This window comes from Artibeus jamaicensis, unplaced genomic scaffold (assembly GCF_021234435.1).
Source record: "Artibeus jamaicensis isolate MK-2021 breed Jamaican fruit bat unplaced genomic scaffold, CSHL_Jam_final contig_793, whole genome shotgun sequence".
Taxonomy (NCBI): Eukaryota; Metazoa; Chordata; class Mammalia; order Chiroptera; family Phyllostomidae; genus Artibeus; species Artibeus jamaicensis.
The window spans coordinates 12,474,790-12,489,903 of NW_026521975.1; the positions used below are offsets into that span (position 1 = coordinate 12,474,790).

A 15,114-nucleotide genomic window follows, 5' to 3' on the forward strand; every position below is an offset into this window, starting at 1 on the left:
GCACAGTACTAGAAGCCAGCCAACCTAGATCACATCTTGCTGCAGCTGGGAATCTCCAAGCTCAGCACAAGTAGCAGCCATCTCAGACTGCTTTCTAGTTCTGCCAGGGTGGCCCCAGGGAAAACACAGGTGGGTGCTGACCCTCCCCCGCAACCTCCCAGGAAACCCCAGAGCCAGCACACCCAGGGGGCAGCCACAGACCTTGCCAGAGCACCACCACCCTGCCCTGGCACAGCTGATTCTCCATGGACAGTGGAAGTTGGTAGTGGTCACGGCCAGTCTTTGTAGCTGATTGGCCTGGGTAAAACCCTCCTCCCATTGATCTGCCAACAGCAACCAAGGCTCAACTACAAGAGGAGGGTGTACTCAGCCCACACAAAGAGTGCACCTCGAATACCCAGCTTGGGTGACAGGAGAAGCTGTGCAAATGGACCCTACAGGATACCTACTATGTGAGGCCAGGCTACTAAGTCAGCGAGTCAAAGCAGCTCTACCTAATACATAAAAACAAACACAGGGAGGCTGCCAAAAGGAGCAAAGAAACATGGCCCAAATGAAAGAAGAGATCAAACCTCCAGAAAAAGAGCTACACAAATGGAGATAAACAATCTGTCAGATGCAGAGTTCCAAACACTGGTTATAAGGATGCTCGAGGAACTTAGTGAGGACCTCAGCAGCACAAAAAGGACCCAGTCAGAAACAAAGGACACACTAATTGAAATCAGGAACAATTTATAAGAAAATAACAGTAGAATGGATGAGGCTGAGAATCAAATCAATGATTTGGAATAGCAGGAAGCAAAAAACAACCATGCAGAATAAGAAAAAAGAACCCCAAAATATGAGGACTACTTGTACTATTTATACTAGTATACCACTTATACTAGTAGCCTCTGGGACAATGTCAAACATTCCAACATTAGCATCATAGGGGGGCCAGAAGGTGAAGAAAAAGAGCAAAAACTTGGAAATCTATTTGAAAAAATTATGAAGGAAAACTTCCCTAATTTGATGAAGGAAATAAACATGCAGGTCCAGGAAGCACAGAGTCCTAAGCAAGATGGATGCAAAGAGGCCCACTCCAAGACACATCCTAATTAAGATGTGAAAGGTAAAGATAAAGAGAATCCTGAAAGCAGCAAGAGAAAAGAAGTTAGTTACATACAGGGGAGTTCTCATAAGACTGTCAGCTGATTTCTCAAAAGAAACTTTGCAGGCTAGAAATATTCCAAGCCATGAAAAGCAAGGACCTACAGCCAAGACTGCTCTACACAGCAAAGCTATCATTTAGAATTAAAGGGCAGATAAAGAGCTTCCCAGACAAGAAAAAGCTAAAGGAGTTCATCATCACCAAACTATTACTATACGAAATGTTAAAGGGACTTAGTAAAGAAAAAGATCAAAACTATGAACAACAAAATGGTAATAAATATAAATCTATCGACAATTGAATCTGAAAAACAAACTATGGAAACAAGCACAGAGTGTCATAGACATGGAGAATGTTAGATGGGAGGGACTGTGGGGGACTGGGTGAAGAGGTGAGGAGATTAAGAAGTACAAATAGGTAGTTACAGAATAGCCATGGGGATGCAAAGTACAGTATAGGAAAGGGTGTAAACAAAGAACTTATATGCATGACCCATGGACATGAACAACAGTGGAGGGATTGCCTGAGGGACTGGAGGGTGGAGGGGGGCAAATGGGAAAAATCAGGACAACTGTAATAGCATAATCAATAAAATATAATTTTAAAAAACCCACAGGGAGGTTATTTAAAAACAACAACAGCAAAAACGTACTACAAACAAAGGCCCTGGATCAGATGGCTTCACGAGTGCATTTACCAAATTTTCAACAAAAAATTAATACTTACACTTCTCAAACAATTCCAAAAAATTAAAGAGGAAAGATGGCTCCCAAATTCATTCTGAAAGACACACATTACCGAAACTAGACAGACTTTACAAAAAATAAAATTATTGGCTCAACTTCGCGTTTGTGCCTTGGTTAATCAATATCCCCGATGAACTTGGATGTGCAAATCTTCAATAAATTATTAGCAAACTGCATTCAGCAATACAATATAAAGGGCATACAACATGATCAAGTGAGATTTATTCCCAGGATGCAAGGTTGATTCAACATCCACATATCAATTACCATGATACACCACATAAAAAATGGATAAAAATAATATGATCATATCAAGCAGAAAAGCATTTGACAAAATCAAGCACCCATTTACAATAAAAACTCTCAGCAAAGTGGGTATAGGGGGACACACCTCAATATAATAAAGGCCATGTAGGCCAAAACCACAGCCAACATCCCAAAGGTGAAAAGCTGTAAGTCTTATCCCTCAGATCAGGAACAAGACAAGGATGTCTACGTCACCACTTTTATTCAACATAGTATCAGAAGTCCTAGCCTTAGCAACTAATAGAGAAAAAAGAAATAAAAGGCATCCAAATTGAAAAGAAAGCTGTCACTATTTGTAGATAACATGATAGTATATAGAGAAAACAGTAAAGATTCCACCAAAAAATAATTACAACTAATAAATGAAATCAGTAAATTTGCAGGATAATCAATATTCAGAAATTGGTTGTGTTTTTATACACTAACAATGAACTATCAGGAAGCGAAATGAAGAAATCAATCCCATTTACATTTGCATCAAAAAGAACAAAATACCTAGGAATAAGTTTAATGGAGGTAAAAAGGCTAGTACTTTAAAAACTAGAAGATAGTGCTAAGAAAAAATTGAAGACACAAGTAATGGAAGGACATAATGTATTCATGGGCTGGAAAAACTGACACCATTAAAATGTCCACATTACCCAAAGCAACCTACAAATTTGATGCGATCTTTATCAATGGCATTTTTCACAAAACTAGACCAAATAATTCTAAAATTTATATAGACCACAAAAGACCCCAAATAACCAAAGTGATAAAAAGAACAAAGTTGGAGGTACCAGGCCACCTGATATCAAATTACACAAGGATATAGTCACCAAAATAGCAGGGTACTAGCACAAAACAGACACATAGATTAACAGAACAGAACAGAGAGGGCAGAAATAAACCTGTATTTATACGGTCAACTAATTTACAACAAAGGAGGCAAGATTATACAATGATTTAAGGACAGCTCTTTAATAAGTACCACTGGGAAAACTGAACAGATACATTCTAAAGAATGAAACTATTCCCTTTCTTACACCAGATACAGGAACAAACTCAAAATGCATTAAAGACTTGAAAAAAACGTAAGTAAAACCTGAAACTGTTAACTCCTAGAAGAAAGCATAGGCAATAAATTTGTTGATGATGTTCTCAGTCATTTTTCTGGATATGTATCAGTGGGTAAGGGAAACAAAAAATACGTATTTAAACAGGAGGGATTACATCAAGCTGAAGTTTTTTGCACTGATGATTTCAGTGCATGAAATCATCAACAAAATAAAAAGAAAACCTGATGAGTGAGAAGATATACACCAATGATACATCCGATAAGGGGTTAATAATCAAAATACATACAAAACTTATACAACTTAACACTGAAAAAAAAAAAAAACTGATTAAAATATGGGCAGATGACCTGAATAAACATTGCTCCAAAGAGGTCATACAGATGGCCAATAGACGTGTGATACTCAACATCACTAATCAAAATCAGGGAAGTGCAAATTAAAGCCACAATGAAGTATCACTTCACACCTTCAGAATGGCTATCATCAATAAATTAACATATGTGGGCAAGTGCGTGGAGAAAGGGGAACCCCCAATGCACAGCATTATTGGTGGGACCGTAAACTGGTGCAACCACTATGGAAAAACAGTCTGGGAATTCCGCAAAAATTAAAAGCAGAATTGCTATTTGACCCAGTAATTCCATTTCTGGGTGTTTATCTGAAGAAATCAAAACACTAATTCGAAAAGATATGTGCACGCCTATGTTCACTGCAGGATTATTTACAATGGCCATCATGTGGAAGTGACCTAGACATTCACTGATAGACAAATGAAGACCTAAGTCAGACAGAGAAAGACTGATCCCATATGATCTCACTTATATGTGTAATCTAAAATAAAGAAACAAACAAACAAAAAAGGTAAAAAGAAAAATCCAACTTATAGAGAACAGACTGGTAGTTTCCAGAGGCGAGGGCTGGGCGTGAGCTGGTGGGTGAATGAAATGGGTACAGGTGGTCAGAAGGTACAAACTCACAGTTGTAATGTAAATGTCATGGGGGTGTAGTGTACAGCACAGTGACTACAGTTAACAACACTGTACCGCATATTTGGAAGTTGTTAAGAGAGGAGATCATAAAAGTTATCACCAGAAAAAATATTCTTTAAGTATGTATGATGATGGATATTAACTAGACTTACTGTAGTGATCACTTTGCAATATATACAATTATTAAATCATTATGTTGTACACTGAAGCTAATATAATGTATGTAAATTATACCTCAAAAACATCAAAGAATACAAAAGTGTTAAATATAAAAATGTTAAAAAATAAGTTTCATACAGAACCTATCGTGAGATACTATTTTTCCACATAAATCATCATATTTTAATGGTAGAATGTATGCTCCCACTCAATACCTTACTTCAAAAAAAAAAGCAAACAAGCACTCACAGCTGCTTAGGGATCAGGTCTTCAAAATGTTTTGCTCAAGTATTTCTGAAGAGCTGAAAAAAATCTACGAATACTTTTAAGTTGCAAAAGATGTAAGTTCTGGAGTACAGAAAACATTAATGTATTATCCTAGAACTGTTGCATCACTCTTGTAAGTGAATACAATGGGATCCACATGCTATAGTGATTTGATACTCAACGTCTCCACTTGAAAAAAAATGAAAATGTTAAGACTGATATTTGAAAAAATTTACATTTTGGGGGAACTCCTATTTTCATTCCACCCTTTCCAAAGAATTTTCTTCTAATGCAATATATATTTATGTCAAAAAACTCTTAACTGATCATTTTCTTCATGACAAAAATATTACATTGAAATTTTCCTGTGACAGTAAGTCTCTAAGTGTTAAAAATTCTTCTGTATTGAGTTACCATTTACAATTGTTATAAGCATAAAATTAAAATTGTTATAAGTATAAAGGTAATGTATGCTTCTGATAAAAGCATAAAAACTGATTATTTCAGAAATGCATTTCTTAGTGAGATGAATGGTACCTTTTCCCCCTTGCATTCGTTTATATGTATACTGTAGCTCAACATTCCTTACTACTAGGAAGTTAGACTTTAGTGTAAATTCTACTACTTTTTCTGGGTGCAAATATTGAGAAACCCTATTAGAATAAAGTAGACATGAAAGAAGTTCTGTTACAGCCAGGTCTCTCAACATTTTGACTCCTTACAAATTAACTACCAAAAATCACACCCACACCAAGATCTAGTATCAAAAAATAGTTTTCAATCTTCTATCAACTGACGACTTGTTAAAAGGCATACCAATTTTTTATGAGAAGACCCCCTAGTTATTCACTTCGTCAGCACGGATGACACACGCCATAGCAATATCCTGGGTAGTCCGACCCATTTCAACTACTGCTTCGGTCCTTTCATAATAACCACACAAAGGATGGACATAAAAGCCCTCAGGTGACAGAAGGAACCTTTATATGTCTTCTGGATAGAACCTGTGTGATGATGGAAATGTTCTACATCTGTACTGTCCAATATGATAGCCACGTGTGACTATTTAAATTTAAAACTTCATAATGCTCAATATTCACATGTAGCTAGTAACAACTTTAATGAACATCACATTTAGACTATTCTACTCAAAGTGTGGTCTGCAGCTTTGGCTTACTAAAAGTGCCTAACCTCAAGCTCTGCCTCAGATCTACTCAATCATATTATGCCTTTTAACAAAACACCTAGGTGATTCATACGTACTGCAAGTTTGAGAAGCTCAGTGCTATTAAGCTCTAATTTGCATAGTTTTTTCTAATGTTGCCCCCCCTCCAAAAAAAAAAAAAAAGAAACTGCCTCCATGAAATGTCCACCCTCAGGCCTTAATTCTTGCTCCCGGTCGCACAGTGCAAAATTGAAACCCCCTTCCAAGCAACAGCCCTTCCAATTATTGGAGCAGCTACTAAATTCTACCCTCTCCCACCTTTTCCCCACATCTAATTTTCTGAAGGTTACCTACACAGAACTCCTTCAACCACTTTTATGCGAGACGAGGCCCCAGACTGGAGTCCCGACTCTTGCAAAGCACGTGTCAAAGTCGGTGAGTCAAAGAGCAAGCTGGTTTCTGTGCCCCCAAGAAACTAACAGTTCCTGGCCTCTGGGCTTTTCAAACCGTCTCCCCCGGCCGACAGCAGGGTCGATCCTCCTGTTTGGCTCTTTTGCTCTCACCCGCAGCCCAACTCCAGTCACCTCCTTTTACTGTCCTCTCCAACTGCTGGTCTCCATTTCCACCACCCCCTGCCCCTTCTTCCCATTCCCGGGCTGACAACCTGACTCAGAAGACGTGGTCGAGACACAATGCCGCGCAGATCTATGTAGACGGGAGAAGAGAGCCCGCTCTTCAGCACGAAGTTCCCAAACTTGAAAGCCTGCACGTCGTACAGATCCGTTACCAAGGACCCCAAAGCTGCATCTGTGGCCGACATCGTGGGGAGGTCCACACTCGTGCCAGACTCGCTACACACACCAAAGAATGGTGGAACCGCGGCGCTCCTGTGACGTCACCGGAGAAGGCCCGCCTCTTCCGTCCCCTTCCGGCGGCCGGGCGGGGTCAGCGCGCGCGCCTCTGGAGCCTGGGTAGCGAGGTGTGTTGGTGGCTGTTTACGCTTCTTCTGGCTGCAGCTGGATGCGATCGACGGATTGTAAAGCTTCGAAGAGTTAGAGCGCTTCCAAGATCAGGAAGTCAAGCCTTTCAAGAGACTGTGTGAATCCTGCCCGCTTTTTAAAGCTTAGTGACCCCTGAATTGTCTTTCCCACTTGGCCACATATATAGTTATTTATTAGCCACGCCCCCCCATCCGGTTTCGAAAAATAAAGTTCTCTGAGACAGGGGCCTTTTCTCAATTCTCCCTTGAACTTCATGGTCACGTGACGGTGTGAGCAGTTTTCAAATGGGACTCTAGAGCGCCAAACAGGTTGATTCATTTTGTCGGCTCTACGTGCCCTGAAGGCGGCTGCATGTTTATTCCCTTAGAAAACGCTAATGCTTGGCACGTACGTAATAGGTGTGCAGCTGATGAGGAGAGGGAGGAGAGCAGAGGAGGATGAATTGACGGTACCAAGGTCATCTAGGGGTAACCTGGTCTGCTAATCTGAAAACCCAAGCGAATTTGGTCTTGGCAAATAAATGCCTTAAAGTGGAGGAAATTCTCAAGTGTAGAAGGCAATACTTTAAGGAAAATAATTCATAAAGTCAAAAGGCTAATAATTGTTACCCATCAAATTGGTTCTGATTTCATTTCAATATTTCTTAGAAGATTTTGTTTATTTTTAGAGAGGGGTAGGAGAGAAACATCAATGTGTGGTTGCCTCTCACCCACCGTCTGAGGACCTGGCCTGCAACCCAGGCATGTGCCCTGACTGGGAATCCAATCAACCACTCTCTGGTTCTTACTCAGTCCACAGAGCCACACCAGCCAGGGCTCATTTCAGTATTTTTCATGTAATTTCTCTAAAGAGATTGTGCTGATGAGCCAGTGTGAAGAACCTGTGCATTAACACTTGTTTCTCATTTTAAATAAATGCAGTAAGATCTTGATAAAATAGAAGCCAGATATTAAAACATTTGGTTCTTATTGGCCATTCAAAACACTTCAATCCCTAACACTCTAACCAACTGACAATGACACTGTACTATGAGTCAGTCTTTTTTGCCCTTTGGTGGCACTTACAGTCTTTCAAAGCCTGACCATGTCCCCATGGGCTAATCCAGATTCCTCAGGCTCATACTAGGATGCATAAACTTGTGAGATCCAGCACAAATTGCCTTCCAATTTGCTAACAAAGTTGCCCCATGAAACACTAGAATGAAATTAACAATGCACATGTGAGGCTTATTCAGCAATATTTTGAATAAAGAAATGCTTTAGAATACTTCTCCAGGCTACAAAATTGTTACTTTTTATGCAAAATCCTGGATAAAAAGTATTGTAATAATAATGTGATTTTGTTTACCTTGTGAAAGGCTTTCATATACTTGGGAAAAGAGAGAAAAAATATGATTTTTGAACAAAGGTTTTAATCAGAAAAAAAACAAGAAGGCCACCAGAAATAATAATCTTTAGTATAGTATATTTATAGGAATGCATAACTTGTGAGATGTACATTTTGAAGTCATCCATAACTTATAACATTTACTGTAGTATAACAAGACAGCAGGTCATCACTTTACAACATTACACGTGAGTGAATTTGACTTACAAATAAAATATATACAACCTACCTTTACAAAATGACATTGTGTGCATACAAAATGAATAACTGCAGAAAAATTTAAAAATAATCAGACAACCAAAACCCAGAAGATACACTTAAGGCAGACCAGCAAGACACTGAAATAATTAAGGCTGTGGAATTCTTCTGCACCTTGAAAATATAGAGCTATTTATCAATACTGTGGAGTGATTTTTAAATCAATTGTTACAAGCCTGATGGACATATGTACTTATATGTATATGTGTAATGGTCTCTATGGGGAAACCTGTCCACTTATGGATAAGGCCCTTTATCTGAATGGCCAGAGAAGCCACGTCAAACTCTCAAAAGACTTGGTGGGGTGGGGTCACTCAAAACCAAAAGGCGTCAATGCAATTTGCAAACCAATTGTTAATGATTCAACTATAAAGGTACTTCTGACTCCATATAAACATAATAAATGGTGGCCCCATTATGTTTTAGGCTTCATTGATTTGGTTTTGTGGACTTCAAAAGACAGCAAATAATCCCTAATTCAGTAGAATGTAACTCTACCCATCAGCCCTAATGGTTTTGAATGGCCCCAAATGGTTTTCCAACAGAAAAATGGACCCGCCTTGGGCCATCTTCAAATGGATAGATTTCTGCATATGAGCAATAACATATACATACATATTATACACTATATACATGTACAGATGTACATATATCCATGTTTTCCAATGGTTTGCATTTTGATCACTACTGTTCTCTGGCTAGGATCTCACTGTGAAGAGGAGGTTTAGTTTTCTCACAGTCCTCACATTCACCCTAACTGTGGTTTTACTCCTCTTCCCCACAGAGTAGGCCGAAGTTTGGCAGAAACAGAGGGGAAAGCACCGGGGCTAAAAAAAAAAACAAGAGTCAAACACAGAGATGACAGATATGGCTTCAGCTGGTTAAAGAAGACGTGTATTTGTTAACTTCAAATTCACAGCCACAGTCTGTGATGTCATCACAGTTCGTGCACTACTCCTGGATGTGGGTACATTTCTTGACAGAAGTCAGGCGTGGGGGGTACTCTTATGCCAGCTCTTCCTGAGCTAGAATGTTGGCTTGCTTAAATTAAGCCACAGGAATGGGGACTTCAAGAATTTTACTTGCATGTTTTCCCCCCACCCTCCCTTTTCTCAGCTATCCTCACTCTCCAAAATAACAGTTATCTGAATAAACAGTTAATCTCAAATATTCGAATAGAAGCTAAATCTGACAACAGTTTCAACTCTCCCAGCGATAAGGCTGAGAGGAGAACACAAAACCTGTGAGTATTAATTTCAGGCTTCCCATAAATATCCCTTAAAGATGAAAATTTGTCTTAGACTAATTTCTTGTCCTCTAACTTCTACATATATTAAAATGAAGAAGAAAATATGGCCTATGATATTTCTGTGTTCTACTATTTCTGTATAGATTTCTCACATGAATAATATTTTCTAAATGGCTAGTGCTGTGGACAAATTTCAGCCCTTTTAACCCTCTAGAATTAATGAAACAGTGAGAGCCTTAAGAGTTTTTAGAAAACGAATATTAACATAGTAGCTTCCCTTATCTTAGTGGAGTATGTGTAAACCTGCCCCAGGTTTACTCATTCATTTTCAAATGATTCCTAGACTCTAAATAGTTAAGAAAAACCATAATACAAATAGTCCACTGAAAGCTCACATACTGTGTTTGCCTCACCCAGACTCCACAGAGATGCCACACAGCAGAGAAAAGGTCAAAATTCCTCAAAACCGAGCAAGAAACGGTATTTGCACTTTTGCCCTACTCAGAGACCCCTTCTGTGTGAAATATCCCCTCCTCTATCAAACTCACGGGATAAAGTTTTAGTTAATACACAGAAATAACCACCGTCTGGTGTATAATGGCTCCCTCACATTCTCACAAATTTCCATGATCTTCCACAGAGGGGGGAAAAATAATGACTAGCTCACAGGCACTAAATCATGGAGACTCTGAGGAGGCAAATATTACACTCCTGAAAAACCTAATTATCTTTTAAAAAGGATCCAAAGTTTTCCCCCTCCAAAGACCAAGAGTTCTCTTCATTTCTACACCTGGGCATTTCATCGGCCCCTTCTAGAGCAGATGACTGTGAGACTCTGAAATGATGAGTTGTGAGATCAGACAGTATTCTATTCTCACTTCTGCCCTCCCAGTGAGGACAGTGGCTGTTTGGGTTCTTCTCTGCCAATTTCTCCAGGGCACAAGGCTTGAGAAGAGAGAGGAGTGGTTGCTTTGGAGGGCATCTTACTCTTTGCGTCTGCCACAAGGAACAGCAGTGAAAACGGCTCATTGACATAAAGACTTCCATCAGCTCTCCTCACCTTTTTCTGCAGACAAGCTTTCAAATGATCAAACTTATAGGCTAAGACCAAGTAACATTTAGACAAAGAGCACCTAGTACTTCCAATTGAAATCAATTTGTAGAATTTAACTTCATGCATTTGCAAATGGTTATCTAAAGACACGAATATTGAAAACCTGGAATGTTCAAGTTCCTGTCAATGAAATTCTTAGCACTGGCAGTGTGTAGCACTTTTTAAAAAGTCTGAGTATTATCTAGACATCCCAACTAAGGTATCCTTCCAACATGCCCGTGAAAGTAATGTCCACCCTCCTTCCCACTAACCCCCATTTTAACAATGGGGACGTTGGGGGCAGAAAACACAAAGACTTTCTGTTAGAAAGGACGAATCAGGAATAATGGAGGCTGGAACTCAAGAATTCCTAGGCTCACCTTCAGATGTTTTCATTTAAAAGATATTATAAAATAAAGAAAAAATGCTGCAACATCAGTCAGTCCAAACACCACGAACTTCTCTGTCTCCCATGCTCCCCTCTGAAAGGCACTACTGTTATAAAGCTTTGTGAGCCACAGAGCAGCGAAGCCGGCTTTGCCTCTCTGCCTCCCCTGCTCCCCCAAGAGTGTTTATGGCTGTGAGAGACCTGATGCACACTGCCAACGTGACAATTTTTTTCTTAAAAATGTTCCCACATTCAGCTGTGAGTGGATATAAATCTATTTAATTTGAAACAATTGTAAAAGATGCAGCAAATCCTTATACCTTTTAAAAATTACTATGGGTTGTCCCTGATCTTGTCCTTCTTTCTCCACCCCACCTTTACAAAAGAAAACCACCCCCCCAAACCTATGCAGTGACTATAAGCCAAGCAAGAAATGTGTGAATTTACCCAACACTGATTTTCCCCAGTTCAACCAGAAGTTCACTTTCACGAATTCCTCTCTAAGTTTTGATGTCAAGGACCACCGTAATTAGGGAAGTGGACTATTGTCTGTTCTTTCTTCTCTTCTCGAACACAAATATCTCTTTCAAAACAGGTAGGAGAAAGGGGTCCCTAGGCCTTCATGCCTCACCACACTTGCCCACAGGGCAACCGAAAGCGCATTCGCCAGACCTGTTCTGGGAGTCCTTGTTACCTCCAACCTGTTAGGGAGAATTCTTGAACTAGAACTACTACCTCTTTCCTGTGGGGAGGAACCAGAAGCTTTGCAGACAGGGAGCTCCCCTGTTGTTTTCCTTCAGTTACCAAACTATACAAAATATATACCCTTTCTCTTCAGGCTTCTGTTAAATTCATTCTACTCTAATGATTGTACTTTGGCTCCAGTTAACAAAATCATGCTACTTTTCACGTGTATGTCCTTCTTCTCCTGTCCCCTCACTTCCCCAACAAGTTTTCTGGGGGTGGGGGAGCTGGATCATCCGCACTCTGCTGTGAAAGCTGATACAAAAGCTTTGGCTCCAACATTCTGTCAGCTGCCTCCTCACCACACAGCCCCATTAACACTCCCCTGTGCTGTCTGCACCACTGTCCTAGGCCCTACCCTTCCCAGGCAGAAACTCAGCTTTGCCTCCTGCATGGTCATAAACACTCCAAATGGCTCAGCAGGGGGCTCTTTAGTCACTGTCCCCTGCGGACAGAAGGGAACTTGCTGAGCCACACTTACCACTAGGTGGCTATCTGGACCCCCCCCCAAGGCCTGTACTCTATCACATACCAGCCAGGGCACCAGGCTTTCTTCTTTTATGATATGTCTTGTAATGAAGACATGATTGCTAAGAGAGTTTTTAGTAAATTGTTTTACAATTTAAAATATTACGTCATATAGCATTTGTGTATACATTTCTTTTTGAATGAAGACTATGGAGGGTTAGTCAAGAGAGCTCTCTGAGGAAGGGATCCTTGATGGCCCTGGGCCATTTGAAAACTAGGAAACATATATAGTCAAAGTCAGTCTCCGCATATTTGGTTAATTCTGAAAACACGAAGTGCTATCTAGTCTTATTGCTTATACTTTCCATTAATTTATTAACTTATAACCTTGGATGGGATGAATTGGAGGGTAGATGAGGAAGGTGACTTTGAAATCAGTGGGAAAGAATGATGAGTGTTTTCAATTCTACATTTCCACGGTGGAAATAAGTGTTTTTACATATGCAAGTTCAGGCTCAGTTTCCAAAATTTTTTTTCATTGAACTAAGTCTGTAGTTCTATCTACCCTTCATCAGCTCTGTGCTTGCATTTCCGTGCTGCCTGATTTCAATGTTCTTAATCCTATCACAGGAGAGAAGCAATGCCATTCAACCTGACGTGGACAAACACTCGAGTTACGTTTTTAAAATATTATTTGCATAACTGCAAGTTTCAAAACACACTTTAGAAAACAAAGAGTGGATCACGGACAAACACAAAAACAAAAATGCATTCCAAAACAAAGAAAGAAAACACATGAAATGCTCAGGTTTAACTGTTCTTCCACTAGCAGAAAAAAAGGGCAGTTAGCAGGCATCTAGTGTGGAGAACGCACACCAGCAAGCAGCGTTGGCCTCAAAGTGCAATTAGTCCTTTCAGTGCCGGGAAATACTGATGGCTGGGTGGTGGTAGGCAGTGCAATTGCAGTTAAAATTCAATGCTCTCTCCGGGTGATGTAGCAGATTCTATTCCATGGCTTCGAAAAGGACTTGGGACCAGGCCTTTAAAAGGCCTATATGGCTGCCTCCTTTTGGTGAGCACCCATTAGCTTCCACGAGGGTTAGAAATCAGGTAGACCAGCTGTCTGAGGACTGAGTTCTACAGCCGTAGAGGACAGCAGAAAGTGTCCTTAGGTGTTCAGAGGAACTGTGGAAAAGGTTTTGTTTGCCCTTTTGCGCGAATCTGTTATATTCGCTATGAACTTCCAACCAAGTGTAGGCATAAAAAGAGCTCACGACTCTCACCGTAATTCGGACTTAATTCCCAGCAGGCTTTCCTGCCAGGCTGACTCTGAGCTGCCAGTGGATTTGGGAACAGCATTTCACGTACAGAACCTGTGTTAGTCAGATGCCTGTGACTGAGAGAAAACTCTAGCTCACAGATTTCAAAAGGGGAACTGCTTTCTCTTAATGCACAGGTTCTGGTAAAGATTTCTATATAGGATTTATAAAATACTCTAAAAATCTTGTCATCTAATTGTGCTTAGTCAAAACAATGTAATGCTTCGGCAGATAAATTACTGTCTTAACTGGAGCACTAAAAAGTCACTTTGATTGATTTCATATATATCTCTCTATTATAAAACTCTGAAATCTGAATGGCATATGTTTTACTGTGTGTGTATATTAATCTTATTAAGAAACTATAAGTAATGTAAACCAGAACGGTTGGCATACTTGACATCTCTGTTAAATAGAACTTTTTGCTTGAAATTTCAGCACTGATACTCACCACAATGAGCTGAAGTTTTGCCCACTTACCCACTCATTTGGGAATGCACAATTAACGTTTTGTGACAGCTAACATTCTTGTTATCCTTGGCCCTCTTTGTAATACTCTCTGTGACTTTCTCCTTTATCTCTTGTGAACGACCTTCTGGAAAGCCCTGGGTCTCGGGTGATTTTACCTCAGACCCTGAATAACCACTGACGAGGTTTAAGAGGGGCCATCTCTCAATCCAGAGAACTGCATGGAGTGAAATAATGAACAGAATTATTTACAGACACATTCAGTCTTGCTTTGGCTCACACTGCGCTTCCATGTGAAACCTCAAGGGCTGGGACGTAACCTCAATGGCTACGTCCCCTGGTTGACCCGGCTGACGATGTAGCTCTTGACGTTGGGAATAGGCCGCACGTCGTTCTGGTGCTTGCGGCGTTCTATGAAGCAGGCCAGGCGGGAGGTGTCCAGAGGGATCTTGGAGTAGCTGCCGCTGTGGGGCTGCAGCCACGGGTGCTGGAGGCAGGTGGCTGCTGTGGGCCGCCTCCGGAAGTCTTCCTGCAGGATCACATTGATGAAATCTCTGGCGGCGTTGCTCACGCCACAGAAGTACTCATGGGGGAAGCTGAAGTCCACCCTGCATACATTGATACACGTCTCCTCTTTGCTCTCATCCAAGAAGGGGGAGACTCCACTCAGCATGACGTACGTCAGCACCCCGATGCTCCAGATGTCGGTGCCCAGGGACACAGGGATGCCCTGGATCACCTCCGGGGCAGCGAACTCAGGGTTCCCCAGCAGGTGGTGGATGTGGAAGTGCCCTGAGATCTGGACAGCGTCCTCCAGGTCGATGAGCTTCACCCGAGGCACTGGAATCCGCAGGTCAATGAGCAGGTTCTCGGGCTGAGGAGATGCAAGGAGGCAGGGAG

General features: G+C 40.8%; 2 protein-coding genes across 4 annotated transcripts in view; both read right to left on the reverse strand.

The window, feature by feature from the left end:
- Positions 1-6,747, reverse strand: part of UMPS (uridine monophosphate synthetase) — a 29,890-nt gene extending 23,143 nt beyond the window's left edge. The window contains exon 1 of the mRNA XM_037132150.2: positions 6,505-6,747. Within this exon, the coding sequence (XP_036988045.2) occupies positions 6,505-6,660 (156 nt within the window). The 5' untranslated portion in view covers positions 6,661-6,747. The remainder of the gene's footprint in view (positions 1-6,504) is intronic.
- Positions 6,748-11,598: 4,851 nt separating this feature from the next.
- The window catches only part of LOC128625729 (kalirin-like), a 109,541-nt gene continuing 106,025 nt past the window's right edge, over positions 11,599-15,114 (reverse strand). For 2 of the 3 annotated variants that reach the window (XM_053672930.1, XM_053672928.1), the window contains exon 27: positions 11,600-15,088. In XM_053672930.1, the coding sequence (XP_053528905.1) occupies positions 14,543-15,088 (546 nt within the window). In that variant the 3' untranslated portion in view covers positions 11,600-14,542. Of the gene's footprint in view, positions 15,089-15,114 lie in introns of all 3 variants that reach the window. The other variant, XM_053672929.1, reaches the window with a different exon arrangement.